The sequence below is a fragment of the Arachis stenosperma genome, chromosome 5, assembly GCF_014773155.1.
Source record: "Arachis stenosperma cultivar V10309 chromosome 5, arast.V10309.gnm1.PFL2, whole genome shotgun sequence".
Lineage (NCBI taxonomy): Eukaryota > Viridiplantae > Streptophyta > Magnoliopsida > Fabales > Fabaceae > Arachis > Arachis stenosperma.
The window spans coordinates 116470241-116486491 of NC_080381.1; the positions used below are offsets into that span (position 1 = coordinate 116470241).

Sequence of the window (16251 nt, forward strand, 5' to 3'; positions counted from 1 at the left end):
TTGCATAGTATACGGGTTGATTCAATTGCTCGAACATGGGTTTTCCATTAAGTAGTCCTCAAAGTACCGCCAAAGATTTTAATAAAATGACAGTTAAAATTATTTGTTAGAAACTTAGAATGATATAAGTTTTGGATTTGCAAGTAAATTATGCCTCTTTATCTATCACTACTCATTACACTTCTACTCTTCTGGGCACCAAATTAGTCCTATTAGTGTGACATCAAATTATATAATGAAAACGGCTCTGCCAACAATAGTAATGCAGGTCAAGTATTCAGACCAAAACCTTGGAAGATGATCCCATCAATATTAATGTGACTGAACCTCCGGAAAACTTTTCTTATCTGTGAACCGCACCCAATGTGAGATTGCAAGGAACTGAACCAACAACTTGCTTCAGATCTTGAAGTATTTGTAACCATAATCAGGGTTTTTCATCCCCTCTTCCCAATCACCCATGCACCGGCCACCAAATACAACCTGTTGGATACCAAGGTACCTGGTATATATTCATCCATAGATAAATTTAATGCTCTTCAATTTTGAGTAACAAACAAAAGATTATGATCCATGGACATATACTCTACATATGTTCATTATCTACTGTCACTTTTTGTACATACCCAGAATGGAGTATGTACTAAAAAGTAAAAAGTAAAAGAAAGATAAATGAAAAAGAGTATTGCATTTGCATGTCATTTAGTATTTAAACTTACTCTGAGCTTAAGCCAGTAAGGCAGTTGAGAAGCACATCAAGACCAAAATAATCAGCTGTACCCAGGTCCACCCTGTAAGAAACATGTTTTAAATCTTTATCAAATTACATAATTCATGCCATGGTATGCCTGACTCAAAGGTAACAAGTAAGAATAGGGCAAATATTTTCATACATGGGTTCCATGTATCTAAAATAAAGGAGGGGAAATAAGAACAAAGTTCTAGATATTATACCAAACACGTCCCCAGTTATCCTGGAACTCTACGTCGCCAATATCATGGAAAGATGACGGCATCACTTTGAAACCCTTGTCTGCATCATATAGAGGATCATACTCCATTGACGAATTTGCCACCTGCCATGAATTGAAGATGCTTTAATTCTTTGTTAAAAGGTAACAGCTATATATGATTATTCATTAACACAAGCCGGATGATGTCCTAGCTTTTAACCATGTTAAAACTACCATAAGAACTGTAGAAGATAATGCGGAACACATTATGACATGATGAGTGATCAAAGAGATGATGGTGAATGTGAAACTCCCATTTCATACCAATCTTTGAGTCCAATACTAATGATAAGTAATACATGTAACTAGTCCAAGAAAAAGAGGAAAAAAAGAAATAAAACTAGCACAAGTCCAATAACACTACCAAGGTAAAGATAACTAGAAGCTACTAGAATCCTAACCTGCAAATTTGAAGAATTGAAGGCACCGAGGCGACCCAAGACATACCATGATTGAATAACCTGCATATTTTTTTTTACAAGAATCAGATCATATGTAACTAGCTAGCTAGCACATTCAAAATTCGAAAATCTTAAGGAGCGAAATGGAAGTATGGAACACTTACACTACCAAGTAGATTAACATCCTTATCAGATGGTGATCCATAGAATTCAAACCAAATATGTGAATCAGTTGGATTGAAGCTGCAACAACCAAATAATCAAATTATGACAACTAAAGCTAAACAAACGAAAAAACTCCACATCTTACTTTGCATTCATATGCATAGAGATTAAGGAAGAGATGAAGTTGTTAACTTACTCTCTAAATGAAACTTTGAAAGCAACAACAGAACCCGTCTTAGACTTACGAAAGTCTCTACCTTTCTTCCGAACTCTATCTTCGACCTACAATGTTAGTGAAGAAAAACGAACCCCCAGAAATAAAAAAGTGATTTTGAACTCCAAAATGAAAAAAAAAAAAAAGATTGAAACTTAGTTGTACCCGTTTGCGCATGAGTTCGGGGTTTCCAATGCTGTCTCCAAGAACAGCACGGAGCTCAGTGTCGTCTTTGCAAGCATCTTCGAGAACCTTAGCCCAAGAGGGGTAGTTATGAATGCGCTCATGCTCTCTTTGTTGCTTCTCTTCGCGGATTCTGAGAAGCCTTCGAGTTCTGGCGCTGGTTCCTGAGCCTTTGATATTCACCCCTTCATCTGAAGAAGATGCAGAAACTGAAAGGAGAAGAGGGCGCCTCATAGGAAGAAGGGACGAATTGGAGTGTGTGTTAGTGTTGGTGTTGGTGTTGGGGCAGTGCCACTGCAAGCGGCAGCTACATCCGGAAGCCATAGCCATTATCTTCCTTATTCTGTCAAACTATCGCACTCTTTTCTCAAATATCTACCTACCTCTTCACTTGGAAGTTGGAATACAAAATAATATTTTCCATATCGGATAAATCTTTTTTTATAAAATAACTAATTAGCTTTCAATATTTTATAATATTATATTTTTTAATAAATATATAAATAATGTTTTTTTTTACTTTTTAAAATCTCAGACAATTTAATATTTTAATTATAATATATTTGTATGTATATTATGAACTAATTTATCTTATTTTATTAAAAAATAATTATTTAATATTTTAGAAATTTGTCAATTTCTTTTGTTATTAATTAATTTATTCATTAGAGAACAATTTGATGCAGTACTTCAATTAATGAGTCTTAACTTAGACTAACTTATATAAATAATACTTTGGAAAATCAAAATTAAATTCTTAATATTCATAATAATGTAATATCAAAATCAAAGTACTCCACTACATTCAATAGGATAACACAAGTTATCATATCTCAAAATGCAAGGATAATAATACATGTTTGATTATTTTCATACCAATCCGAAATTTATAAGTATTCCTCTTATCAACAGAGAATACAAAAACCTGCTTTTCTAAAGCTAATAGGCTAAATCCTTCAGCTTATGGAAGAACAGACACCACAAAAGTTTTAATAATAAATAAAAGCCAAAACATAACCCTTCATGAGTTGGTGCCTCTCAGGGCAAATAACACATTTCAGCATCATATCTTGGATTGAATCATTTAACTATGCAGATCTTAATAACAGAGGCAACTCCAATGCGATGTAGTGCAACAACTGCATCACCAGGCTTGCAAAGCCCTTTTTGAGTGGCAGATTTAAGAGCAGCTTCAAGAATCACTTCTGTAGATTCTGCATCAGTGGCTTTTGCAGATCCCTCAGCCAATACAGGAATCAAGCCTCTGTATATTAAGCTGTGCCTTGCTGGTGTCTCGTCACTGATGCTCCAGTCAAATGAGTCGGTTGTCAAAACCGGAACCACCACTGACAATATTGGAACAGCCGGCCTATACTTGGCGACCAACTTGGCTGTAGTGCCACCACGGGTCAGCACAACGATGAGTTTGGCTTTGGCCTTGTTCGCCGTGCGGACGGCGGATGATGCAAGACTTTCCAATGGACTCATCGGTAGAGGAGTAGCCCTTATCATCTCCTTGAAGATTGCATTGTAATCTAGTGATGATTCTGCCTCAATACAGATCCGGGCCATGATTTTCACAGCGAGCTCAGGGTAAGCCCCGGCTGCACTCTCACCACTAAGCATGACACAATCTGTGCCATCAAGAACGGCATTGGCAACATCAGTTGCTTCAGCTCGGGTTGGCCGGGGAGACTTGATCATTGATTCAAGCATCTGGGTAGCAGTGACAACAGGTTTTCCAGCATGATTACACTTGTATATCATCATTTTCTGCGCCAGGAAAATTTTTTCTACTGGGATCTCCATTCCAAGGTCACCACGAGCAACCATGAATGCATCGGTCTCACGCAGAATATCATCAAAATTCATGACTCCCTCCTGATTCTCAACCTTAGGAATATTCCACAACATGATTGAAAAACTCAGTCAGGATTTGGCAATTAAAAGAACAGCAACGTTAGCATATGGAAGAAAAGCAAACTCACGAGTATTTCTTCAAAAAATGCAAAACACAAACCAGCATGCAACTTTTTTTATAACGAAGATGAATGTGAGATGAACTCAACCAAAGAAACCATATATTAAGCAGAAATGGCTCACATGTAAATATAAGACCTGTCTAGCATAAGGTTAGTACGACAGAAGTTGTATAAGAACACAACAAAGTACCTTTGACATCAACATAATATGCTTTGCATGTTGTCCAAGAACCTTCCGGACATTCACAAGATCTGAACCCTTACGAACAAATGATAGAGCAATCATGTCAATCTTGTTAGGGACACCCCATTGAAGAATGTCTTCCTTATCCTTCTCAGTAAGAGTGGGAAGATCCACCACAACACCAGGAAGATTAACATTTTTCCTCTCACCCAGCATGGCAGTGTTTTCACAACGGCACTTAACAGTACCAGCACCCGGATCACAGGATAAGACAGTGAGGGTGATTGTTCCATCGGAACACAATATGACATTTCCGGGCTTCAAATCAATAGGCAGCTTCTTGTAACTCATTGATATCATCTCTGGATCACCCTTAATAGTATAATCAGTAGTAATGGTGATTTCTTGTCCTTCCTTAAGTTGAATAGGTTTTCCATCTTTTAGAAAACCAGTTCGAATCTCAGGGCCCTATAAAAATCCAGCAGAAGGCAGATGTACATGAAACAGTTAATAATTTATTGCTCAAGAAAAAAAAAATCTTGCTACAAGAAAACACATTAGTACTTCATATATTTTTTACCTAAAATAAAAAACCATTAGCATTAAAACAGATAGTGGTCTAAGCTGTTCTAATAATTCAAAACCCCCCAAAATGCAATAGACTGCAGAGCCAAACAAGAATTTAGAGGGGGTAAACATGAGAAATGGATATAGATATGCTTATCGTTGGTAGTATCCCCGATTGCGGCGACGCAATCCTCTTTCATGAACTAAAAAAGAATTGCAATATCTTGACTAAAATGGCATTCCTTCGAGGTTAAGCCAAGCACAAACATAATGAATCAACAACAGGAAATGCATGTTTACTTCAGAAATCAACTCAAAAGTGTAATAAAATTCCATCAACAGGACCATTTCACTGCCCTCACATAAACCGCTTAACTTCCCGAAAATCCAGAAGGGAGAATGCACTCTACAAAAGCAGTAATAGTAATCGCTTTTATATATATCCCACTCCACATTTCACTTAATCATGTCAATTACAAACTGAGCTACCCATAAAGCAAGTTGGGGTATCTCTTCAGTTGAAGCATCAGAATCACTCAGCTAGTAACCCAGTCTAATCAGATCAAGCAACCAAAACATCAATATTAACATATTAACAACACCCATAGAACAAGTACAACCAACAAAATTAAAAAACAGCACAAAGAATCTAAAAAACTTAACAAGCATATCAATCATCATAACTAAATGAAAAAGAAAAAAAAAAGGAAAGAAAAGTAGACCTTGGTGTCAAGCATGACGGCACAGAGGATACCAGTGTTGTGCATGGCAATCCTGAGAGTATCAAGAGTCTGCTGATGGTACTCGTGGGTGCCATGGGAGAAATTGAACCTGGCAACGTTCATGCCAGCCCTTAGAAGCTTCTCGAGCATCTCGACGGATCTGGAAGCGGGTCCAAGCGTGCACACGATCTTCGTCTTCGGAACTCGGCCATCGTGTGGCAACTGCTTCAAGATCCCTTCTATGTCTATGTTTGACATCTCCTCACTCCTAAACACACAAAATTAAAAATAAAAATAGTATGTAAGTAAGAGTAGTGCACAACTGAACATGAATATTCCAATAGAAATAAAAGTGCATACCTTGTGTTTGTTAAAATGCAAAGTGTGTGTGTGTCTGTGAATCTGGGAAGGGTTAGGAAGGGATTGATATTTGTGTTTGCTTGCTATGTTATGATGGTGATGTTGTTGTGTTTTGTGATTGGGGGCATTGCTTATAGTTAAAAAATAGAGAGAAATAAAGTGAAACTGTGAGTTAAGACTTAAGAGTTAGGGGTGGTTTTTTTGTGATTTTGTGGGCGTTTGTTTGGTTCAAGCTGAAAGTCACCTCAGTCACCGGTCATTCCTCCATTTCCGAATATTCTTTTTTTTTTTAATCTTCATTTTCAAGGAAAAGTTTGCGGATGCTGTTTTTCATAAACGGATATTCCTTTGATAAATTATTCTATTTTATATGTGTATGTATGCAAAAATTAATAAAATATAAAAATTTAGTATGTTAATGAACTGTCCAAAGTTGCTGTTAATAAATTTGTATATATATTTTTGTGTCATGGTTACATGATGTGGCGGTAGTATTGGTCTGGCATGAGCTTTATTTTGATTTTGAAAAAGAAGGCAAAGGAGAAAAGCCCAAGACTGTGGGCTGGAGACTAAGGAACCCCACTGATTTGGACTGTGGAATCTGGATGTTCCACGTCGCCTTCGGTGTGCGCCTCACGGTTTCTGCCCTTGTAAGTTGCAATACTGTTCGTTGCTCACATTCTATATGTCGACCGTAACTAGTTCATTATTAACCAAAACCATGATGCCATGATCACACTACTCATAGTTTAAACAAAACTAAAAAACTAAAGTCATGTGATACAAAGTATTTGTCTCAAACTAAAGCTCCACATGTTCGAATTCTAGTAGTGGTGGTTAAGTTAATGTGTACAAGTGTGTTTGTATGACCGAAAAAAAAAATTAATTTATTATATATTTATATATATTAATTTATATATTTTTAATTAAATAATTAATTAGTAAAATAATAAAATACTGATAATAAAAATAAGAGTTAAATAAAAAGTTTTTATTTTTAATATTTTTTTTAAAATACTCTTAATATTTAATTATATTTAATTTTATCCTGAAATTTTTTGTTTGCATTTAGTTCGGTTGATTTCATCATTTCATTAACAAATCATTAACATGCCTACTACAATTTTCTGTAAATGTTGCCTTGCTATACAGAGAAGTGGGAACAATAAAACTAACGTAGGCATAACATGTTGTTTTCTAGACACCTGTTGCTGGTAAGAGGAGTCCACATCGATGATCGATGTCATTCCCTAATGACAATTTTGGTGTTATCACAGTAGGATTTTTCATTCTTTAAATGCATAACAATATCCTTTTCTTAAGATATGAATGAAGGATGACGCTTTTTTATGACTAATTTTAACTAATTTTTTTTATCTCTACTTAAGAAGATTTGACATGCCTTTGGAAAATATAACAATCTACTGTCAAAGATGTTTTTGTATGAGCACAATGCATTACTTCTATGTATGTTTAAATTTAAGGTATTATACTTATAACATTCATATAGGATATTTCTGTTATTAAGCATATTAGAGTGCCTCTAGAATGACTTTTAGAGAGAAAAGGAATCTTAAGAAAAAGTTATTGTTAATTTACTCTAATTACTTTATGTATAACTAATAATCTGTCATTTATCACTAAAAATAAAGAAAAAATAGGAGAGTAAAGTTTTCTGGTGTCTAGGTTATTTTTAAACATTAGAAAAAGACTCATCTTAATGATTGAAGGAAAAGAAAAGAAGAAAAAATAAGACATAGAGAAGATTGAAGCCTTAACGATTCAACTTTATATGTTATTGTTTATATCTTCTATTCTCTTTTTTTAATCTTACTTTCGATCACGAGTCTTAAACTTTTTCATTGTTCTATTTTAATATTTATGATACTTAAATTTTGAGCTTTTTTTGAATCTTCGTATAAATTTTACGGCTCATTAATTTAGATATGCCATACGTGTGTGTTATGCATTGATATGGATGATAGGGGTGCTATACATGGATGTAGAATAGTTTTTGGCTGAAATATGGTGCAAGAAATCGGACCATCCGAATTCTGTGCAAAAAAAAATTAGGTTACCAAATCAGATGGTCCAAATTGTGAAGGAAGAAAATTTTGAAATTTGTGGTTAACTAATCGGACCGTCCAATTAGTTGTTTTTATATATATCAAAGAAAAACGAACCCTCCGAGTTAGTATAAAAAAATATTTTTTTGAATATGTGAAGCGTAATCGATGGGTCCGAGTTGGGTATAATATGTTTTTTAACGATTATATAAGTGTGGGTAGCTCGTATTGTACTGATAAGACTGTTTCTTCTTTAGTTCATCGTCTTCTTCCTTCAGGAATTCCGTCTATCTTTCTCTCTTCTTTCAGACGAAGGAAAATAATGAGAGTTTGAATTTTATTCATATGAGTGAGAAAAATGGATGATAGAGTCTTATTGAAAGTATATTATTTCGGTCAGATTTTGTTAGAAACAGTTGAAGGAGTGAAATTTATTTGTAAAAATTCGTTAGATATTGTTATTCCATTCACAATCTCATTCGAGGAACTAAAAGGTGTGACTTGTGAGAAGATAGAATCTGGGTTGTCTAGAAGAATATCATGTATTTTATACAGGTATCTCATACCTATATTTAGTGGATTCGTTCAATTTCAGACGAAATGTGTAACAGATGAAGTGAGCATGCAAGAGATATTTTCAATGTACATTGAAAGTCGCAGTCAGATATCGTTCATTAAGGTGTATGTTGAATTCGAACCGTTTGAAGCCGATCGAAATATTGAACGGGAAGATTACAACAGTGACAGTGAAGAAGAGTTTGAAAACAATTACGAAGTTGTTGGTCCTGATGGAGACGAAGACCAAGGTGAAGGCACTGTGGCACCAAATGTAGTTGACGTGGCAAATGCACTCGCAAATGAACATCCGTTTGAGGAGCCGTCTTTCATGCGAGTTTTGGACTTGAAAGCCATGTATGCTCCGGAATTTCTGGAGTATATGAATGCAGGTACATAATTGCCTATAGGTATATATGAAGGATTAGAATTTTATAATAATTTATATTGATCGATGTGAACAAATAGTTACGTGACATGTGATGATATACGCAGTTAGCATTTATTTGTGTGTTTGTGTAGCTAATAACATTATTTGTAGTTAGTTAATGATAAAGTTAAATAATAATTAGTGTTTACTATTTAGTATTTATTTATGTGCTTATGCTTTTAATTAGTGTTTATTAATTATACTAAGATTGATGTATTGTGGATTGATTTACTTTTAATTGCATTTATTAAATATTTGTGTATTAAATATTATGCTACGGCTAAAATACTGTGATTGGATGCATTGCGTCCAAAGAATACCTACCAACTATGATGTCAGGCTGATGGCCATACTGTGATTGGCTTGCTTTTGCAGCGAATCCAAGTAACTGGCTAAAAGATGTTCCATCTCCTGAGTCAAGCTGTGGAGTACCCCAATACTGGTGCTGTATTGGATATGATGTGGTAAACTGTGTTTCAGGTACATATGAGTTTGAAAATTGCGGTCGTTCTTGTGTAGGTGGAGGTGGAGGTGGAGGTGGAGGTGACTGTGGCTCCTGTTCTTCATTGTCATCATCCATGACTTGATTACCCTCATCATTCTCTTGACCCACACGATCCGACAGGTTCAAGTGGTTGCCATATCTTGCATGGTACCAGTACATGTAAATATCCAAGGGATGCTGTTGAGGCATGGGAAGCTCAGTAAGAATGTGGTTATACCTTTTTGTCCACTGCATCACCCAAAACGAATAAGTTGTGGCCGTGACGCATTCAAGATTCTTAAGACCAGTCAAGACCATTCCGTGTGCCTTGTCAAGATTTTGTTCCTGATGAGGAACTCCCTGAACGAAACCAAACTGTCTCCTAAACTTATCGGTTGCATGCCATTCAATGATTTCAAAAGACACTAACGACACCGTAGCGCTCCACACAACCGAGTGCATGTAGATATCTGCAGGAATTATATCCGGATCAATGCGATTAACAGCATAAGCAAGCCACACAAACTGCGAAAAATAAAGGAAACAGATTATTACAAACCAGTTAACATTAACACTAAATCCGAATCAAATACTTCTTTAATAACTACACACCTGGCCTTCCTGGAGATCATCCAAGGCTTTCCTAAAATGCTCAAGTGTAAGATACCTAAAGCGTCGGTCTCCACGCTCCCAGTTACACCACCTAATATGACTTAATTCATTAACACAATTTCTTTCTACATATGAATATAGGATGTAATTGTAAGATAATGTTACCTGTTTGCAAGCGGAAAACTGCGGGGTTCCCGAGGAACCGGAGCTAGATATGGGAGACGGATCCAAGCCCAGGTTAGAAGAAATGTTAGCGGACCATCAATTTTCTTGCAGTCGAAACGAGATGCCCTGCATAATGACCTGTACAGGTGTGCCAGGCATGCAGATGCCCACCTATACTGTCCGATACTGCCAAAATCACGAAGTAAAGGCAAGAACTTCTAATGCACAGATGCCCCAGACTTGTCACCAAACAAGACTGTACCAAATAATAACATAATGTGGCACTTCACGTACCTCTGCATGCTGGTTTCGTCAACCAACTGTAATCTTTCTTTTAGATCTCGAAGCTAGATCAGTCTTATGCAGCTTGCTCTACAGTCTGACTTACTTGGTGCAACCCCAAATTGCTACAAACACTCCGTCTCTAAGGCTTCAAAACTACTCATAGTCATCTCTGTGACTGGAAGACCGTCTGTTGGAAGACCAAGGATAACAACAACATCTTCCAGTGTCACAGCACATTCACCAACAGGAAGGTGAAAGGTATGTGTGTCTAGATGCCACCTTTCGACTAGCGCATTTACCAGTACTTTTTGACATTGAACTACTCCAATTTGGGAAACATGCAAGAAACCAGTAAACCGTAAATGCTCCTCAATCCTATCATTGTACCGATCCGAAAGGAGTCGATGATCACATGTCAGATACCGTAAACCTTACAAAAACATATCAGATTATTAGTCAAATCATTAACAATGACTAATTTACTACTAAAAGATAATAACTATCTATGATATATAATTTAAATAATTTCCACAATTAACTAAACAAGACATAATAATTCAAATCGCAAAGCTATGATATATAATTTTACTAAATCCCATTCAAACAAAACATATCTATTGAAAAATAATATTAATAGACACTATATAATTATAAAAAAAATAAGTGAGTTTATAATTATTGTTAACTAAAAATATAATTAATTTAAGAATGAATGAGTTTATAACTAAAATTAAACTAAATTAAATAGACGTAAGTTATTTGCTGATATATATATATATATATATATTATTAATTTGCATATATATTAATAACAAGTTTAACGGTGGTTATGAGTATCATTTTTATTAAATCCCATCTTCCACATTTTGAGAAATTTTGAAATTCAGACGGTTCGTTTGAACCGATCTTACCAAGTTTGACCGGCTCACTCCAGATTTGACTAATTCATTGATTTATGCGGTCACATAATCGGATCGGACCGATTTTAGGTCTAATTCCCTGATTTTTTAATCGAACCGACTGGTCCAATTCGATCCATTTTTAATAACAATGCCTTCAGCTACACTAACATATTTATTTCAATTAAAAATCTAACAACAACAAAAAATTTTTTACAAAAAATTCTGCCTAATTTACTCCAAATTCTCCGAACCATTTTAAAAAATTATTCAACTTAAACTTAATAATTAATTATAATTTCTAAAATTATTATAAAAAAATTCTTAAACATATATTATTTTTACTAATCTATGAGATTACATCAATTTAAATATTGTTATTAATTAAAAAGTTCACTAATCAACTACAACTGTATATATACACCCCATATATATTCTCAATAATAAATTTCTAAATTCTAACGATAATCACAATCTTAACCTATATGTTCCTAAATTCACTTCCTAACAAAAATAATATTAACTCTATAAAATATAATATTTACTTCATTTAAATATATATTCTTAAATTTTTAACAATAATAATAAATCTGAAATATAAAAAAAGAGTTAATTACCAATTATGCCCCCAAATTTATAAAGCGCTGACATAAATAACTCTAATATTTGATTACGGCAATCATACCCTCAAAAAAGTTAAAAACACTACAAATCTGCCCATCCGTGAGGAGAATCCTGCTCTGTTTAACGAAACTTGGTGATGTGACAAACGGAATTTTAATGTGACCTCCGTAAAGGGTTTCAATCCCTTTTCTCCCTTATATAGAATTGAGAGAGAACGTTTTCTCCAATTTCAGCAGAAAACAAAACCCTAACCATTGCCATGCATGGTGGAAGCAGAGTCATGTCCAGTTGTAATCGAAGGACACATTCTATGAAAAATAGTAGCTCTGAAGGGCTCAAAGAACATGTGAGCAAGCCATATTGTGGGACATGCTTCTGCCGTCTTCAGGTGGTGGCGTTGAAGTCGAAGACTAGGAGAAACCCAGGAAGATGGTTCTTCAGGTGTCCTCTGTGGAAGCTATGTATGAATTTTCTGCTTCATTTGTTCCCTCGTTGACAATTGAGCTTGATGAATGGTTTTTGTGTTGGGCAGACGAAGAACATTGGATGCCGTTATTTTCAGTGGATGGACAAAACGAATGAGGAATCTGCTGGGGTGGAGAAATGCTCTAAGAATGGCACAGTAGTATACAATGCATGTGGGGTCTTGAAAGGGAGGTTTACCAGTGTTGAGACTGAGACGACACACAAAGATCAAAAGATGTTGATAGAGCAGATGAAGAGAGTTGAATTGCTTATGTGTTTCATTCTAGGTGGACTTGCAATTGTTAGGATTTTGCTTTCTACTGAAATTGGGGAAAACTTTCTCTCTCAATTCTATATAAGGGAGAAAAGGGATTGTAGCCCTTTACGGAAGCCACGTTGAAATTCCGTTTGCCACATCACCAAGCTTCGTTTAACGGAGAAGAGTTCTCCTCACGGATGGACAGATTTGTAGCGTTTTTAATTTTTTCGAGGGTATGATTATCGTTATCAAATATTAGGGTTATTTGTGTCAGCGTCTTACAAATTTGAGGGTATAATTGGTAATTTACTCTAAAAAAAATTAAAAACTAAACTTACATAATTAGAAAACATGTTGGTATAAGGGACACCATTTTGGAGAGCAACGAGCGCATGCCACATGGCTGGACAATCACAAATCGGACGGTCCAAATTGCTCTTTTAATCGGACCATTCGAGTTCTTATCTCTAACTTTTTCGATTTGAATTGTGTTCTCCTAACATTACATGCAGGTAAAATATTTGTGTTTTTCATAACGTTGCAACACATCAAATTCTTCTCCATATTAAAAATAAAAAGCGAAATTTTACACGCTTACAAATATTTTTATTAGTTGATAATGTGTCCAATTGTGATAATTCATTTATGTAATGCTTGGCCATAATTGAAGTTGGATGATTTTTTATTTGGATAAAACTTGTTCAACTATACACTCAATTAGTTTAGGTGTGTTGAAGACTGGTTAATTGGATGGAAACATATATATTAGTCTTGCAAAGCAATATATTTGATGAAAATACTCAATGAATCTAATAATTTATACTAATAGTCATACACAAGAATACTCATTATATTTTAATGTATTATTAAGTGCATAAGAAACGATTAATTGATAAAAAATATAATAATCAACGAGTTATAATTTAAATAACATAATTTTTTTATATTTATCTAAGACAAATTATAATTCAAATAACATATCTCTTTATACTCATTTAAAAATTACCAATTTAAATCTTATTCTTATCTTAAAAAAAAAAATAGAACGCCAGAAAGTATTAAATTGTATTTTCATATTTCCATCAAGTCTTAATTGTTTCTCGTTAGTACTTTCATTCTTGGTATGATTACTTACTAAATTCACTTAAAACTAGCTAATTATTAGTAGCATTTTGTGTTTATTTTCCACAAAAATAAAGACAATCTTATTTAAAAAAATGTGGAGGGATAAATCCAATAATAAATAAATAAATGATAAAATTATTTATCATAATATTGGAAATAGTTAAATCAATAAATGGAGTGGAAAGATAGCGGAGCAGGGAATTAGGGTTTGGGTCGCGAAAGAGAAAGAATCGAAGAGGATGGCGAAGTTCAATGTGGTGCAGAAGCAGAGGAGAGCCTCGATCGCCGAGAGGAAGAGGAAGATTCACGGCCACCCTGTAACCGGAAAGCTCAAGGTCAAGGACCAACCCTCCTCCCTCTCCGGCAAGCGCAAGCGCAAGCTCTTCAAACAATGGCGCCGAGTATATGCACTCTCTACTCTGTTCTCTCTCTCTCATCGGAATTTAGTTATTCTGAGTTAGTTAGTCAGTTATCTGTTGTATAATTGTTAGTTAAGCAGTTACAAACTCTGTTTGTAGTTTGTTCTAACTTCTAATATCTGAAGTTGAGTAATCACTGTATTATTATTGATTTATGTGTTCATTGGAATTAACTTCAGGAGCAAAAGGAAGCCTTGGAGAAAGGCTTGGTGAGCATGGAAGATGTGCAAATGGCAGTTGCCGAAGCAGGTATCGATTTTTGGCTTCAAATTAATGTTTTTTTTTTCTCGGTTTGCACGTGTATTTTTAACTGGATCATTGTTTTGGTTGCATAACTTTGGCTAGCAGAGTAAATAAATGTTGTGTTTGATTTTCCTTCCAGCTGGGGAGGCCAAAGATAGTAGTAGTAAATCTTCAGGAAAATTTCACTTGAAGAAGAGCTTGAAACTTAAGCAACTGAAGAAGCACAAAGGCAAAGGTTAGCTTTCATGCTTATTGATATTTCGTATGTAAATGTTGCGAAAGTCCGAATGCAAATGGCTGTAATATATAAAATTTAGTGCATAACATAGTGACAACATACAAGCTCCAAGTTCCATAAAACTCAAAGTGAACATTCTTAGGTTTTGATAGAGGCTGTAGTGTTGTATGCATACACCAAGCAAGAAACAATTAAAGTTTTATACTAACATGATTGATCTCAACTTGATCATTCCCATCTAGTTATCAATGAAAGGAATAACTACACAGCTCACCAACTCAAATTTCTAAACCTCAAGAATACTAGTCCCAACTTCAAAGGTCTTCTCAATGAATGTGTCATGGTTTCATCACACCTTTATAATGCTTGTCAGACTTCCATGATAGAGGACAAAGATATGCATGCATATGGACCAATTTCTTTTTTGGACCAAGATTGTTCATTTTTTTTAGTATCTATCTCCCTTGAAATTGTTGATATAAGGTGCCCACAATAGGTATATTGATGCATCCCCTTGATGCTTGATAGAATGTACGAATTATATGTATAGGAAGAAGTTGTACCTTTACAAACAAATATAGCTTTTACCTAGTGATAAATACTTAATTCAACAGAGATCAATCCTTCTTGATCTTCTTGCACATGGTGTGAAAGGAGTTTGAAATCAAGGGTGAAAGTAAAATGGTGAAGCCCATATGCGATTCACTATTTGTTTGAATCTAACTCTCATTTTGCTGAATGTATTTATCGTGGCAAAAAAAGCCTTATGGTACTTGGTGACTTCACAAGTTTCTTTTATGCCAATTTTACCCTCATTCCTTGACGGAGGATAGCTCCTCCTCTCATGAGTAAATTTCCCCTCCCTTGCAGCTGGTAGCTGACCCATGCTGGCTCATTCTAATGCATACCCTAGGCATACCTGATCATATGTGAGGTTGAAATAACAAAAAAATGCACCTGTTTTGAATTTTGATAACTATGTACTTGTTATGCGTTTGAGTTGTGGTTGTGAGTATCATGAATATTTTTCATCAATCACTTGCATAACTGCATAAGCAAAGTGACGTGTTCTATCCTGACCACATGGTAGTATCTCGCAGCAAACTATGTAGAATAGTTGGTGATTACTTTGTTGGACTATGTTAAATTAAGTGTGCTGGGGTCTGGGAAGTTTGGCAAATTGAGAATTTATGAGTAGGAATTAGCGAATAGTAGTTCAGTTGTATTTAAACATTCTAGAAACAAAATTGTCAAATTGTTGACCAAATTTGTCTTTTCATATTGTCTGCTTTGTGATGTTTAATTGATGTCTCTGGTGCCTTTCATGCAGGGAAGAACAAAAGAAAATCTAATGTGTCTGCTGCTGCTGCTGAGACTTCGGCTGATGCTATGGTGGAATAGACATGAAAAATATTTTATATTAATTTTTTTCTTACTCTTGTTTTTTCTCTATCCTTTGTTTTCTCCCTTTCATCTTTTTCTTCTTTTTTCTCCATGGTAATTTAGTGCAAGAAGAGGCAAAGTAGAATGATGTAAAATGTTTTAATCCTTGAATTTTGATATGGTCTATATATATTCATATATTTTCACC

General features: G+C 34.9%; 3 protein-coding genes across 3 annotated transcripts; 1 reads left to right on the forward strand and 2 right to left on the reverse strand.

The window, feature by feature from the left end:
* Positions 1 to 203: 203 nt before the first annotated feature.
* LOC130980237 (uncharacterized) lies at positions 204 to 2368 on the reverse strand. Its single transcript, XM_057903905.1, has 7 exons — positions 1959 to 2368; positions 1776 to 1861; positions 1579 to 1657; positions 1415 to 1474; positions 955 to 1076; positions 720 to 791; positions 204 to 502 (listed from the first exon to the last, which is right to left on the reverse strand). The coding sequence occupies exons 1-7, from the start codon at positions 2304 to 2306 to the stop codon at positions 400 to 402; spliced, it is 870 nt and encodes a 289-aa protein (XP_057759888.1). The 5' UTR covers positions 2307 to 2368; the 3' UTR covers positions 204 to 399.
* A 371-nt stretch (positions 2369 to 2739) lies between these two features.
* LOC130980158 (pyruvate kinase, cytosolic isozyme) lies at positions 2740 to 6021 on the reverse strand. The gene is made up of 4 exons (XM_057903802.1): positions 5792 to 6021; positions 5432 to 5699; positions 4149 to 4610; positions 2740 to 3869 (listed from the first exon to the last, which is right to left on the reverse strand). Exons 2-4 carry the CDS (start codon positions 5687 to 5689, stop codon positions 3057 to 3059), a joined length of 1533 nt encoding a protein of 510 aa, XP_057759785.1. The 5' UTR covers positions 5690 to 5699; positions 5792 to 6021; the 3' UTR covers positions 2740 to 3056.
* A 7903-nt stretch (positions 6022 to 13924) lies between these two features.
* LOC130982272 (uncharacterized) lies at positions 13925 to 16251 on the forward strand. Its single transcript, XM_057906211.1, has 4 exons — positions 13925 to 14161; positions 14359 to 14428; positions 14562 to 14657; positions 15991 to 16251. The coding sequence occupies exons 1-4, from the start codon at positions 14000 to 14002 to the stop codon at positions 16059 to 16061; spliced, it is 399 nt and encodes a 132-aa protein (XP_057762194.1). The 5' UTR covers positions 13925 to 13999; the 3' UTR covers positions 16062 to 16251.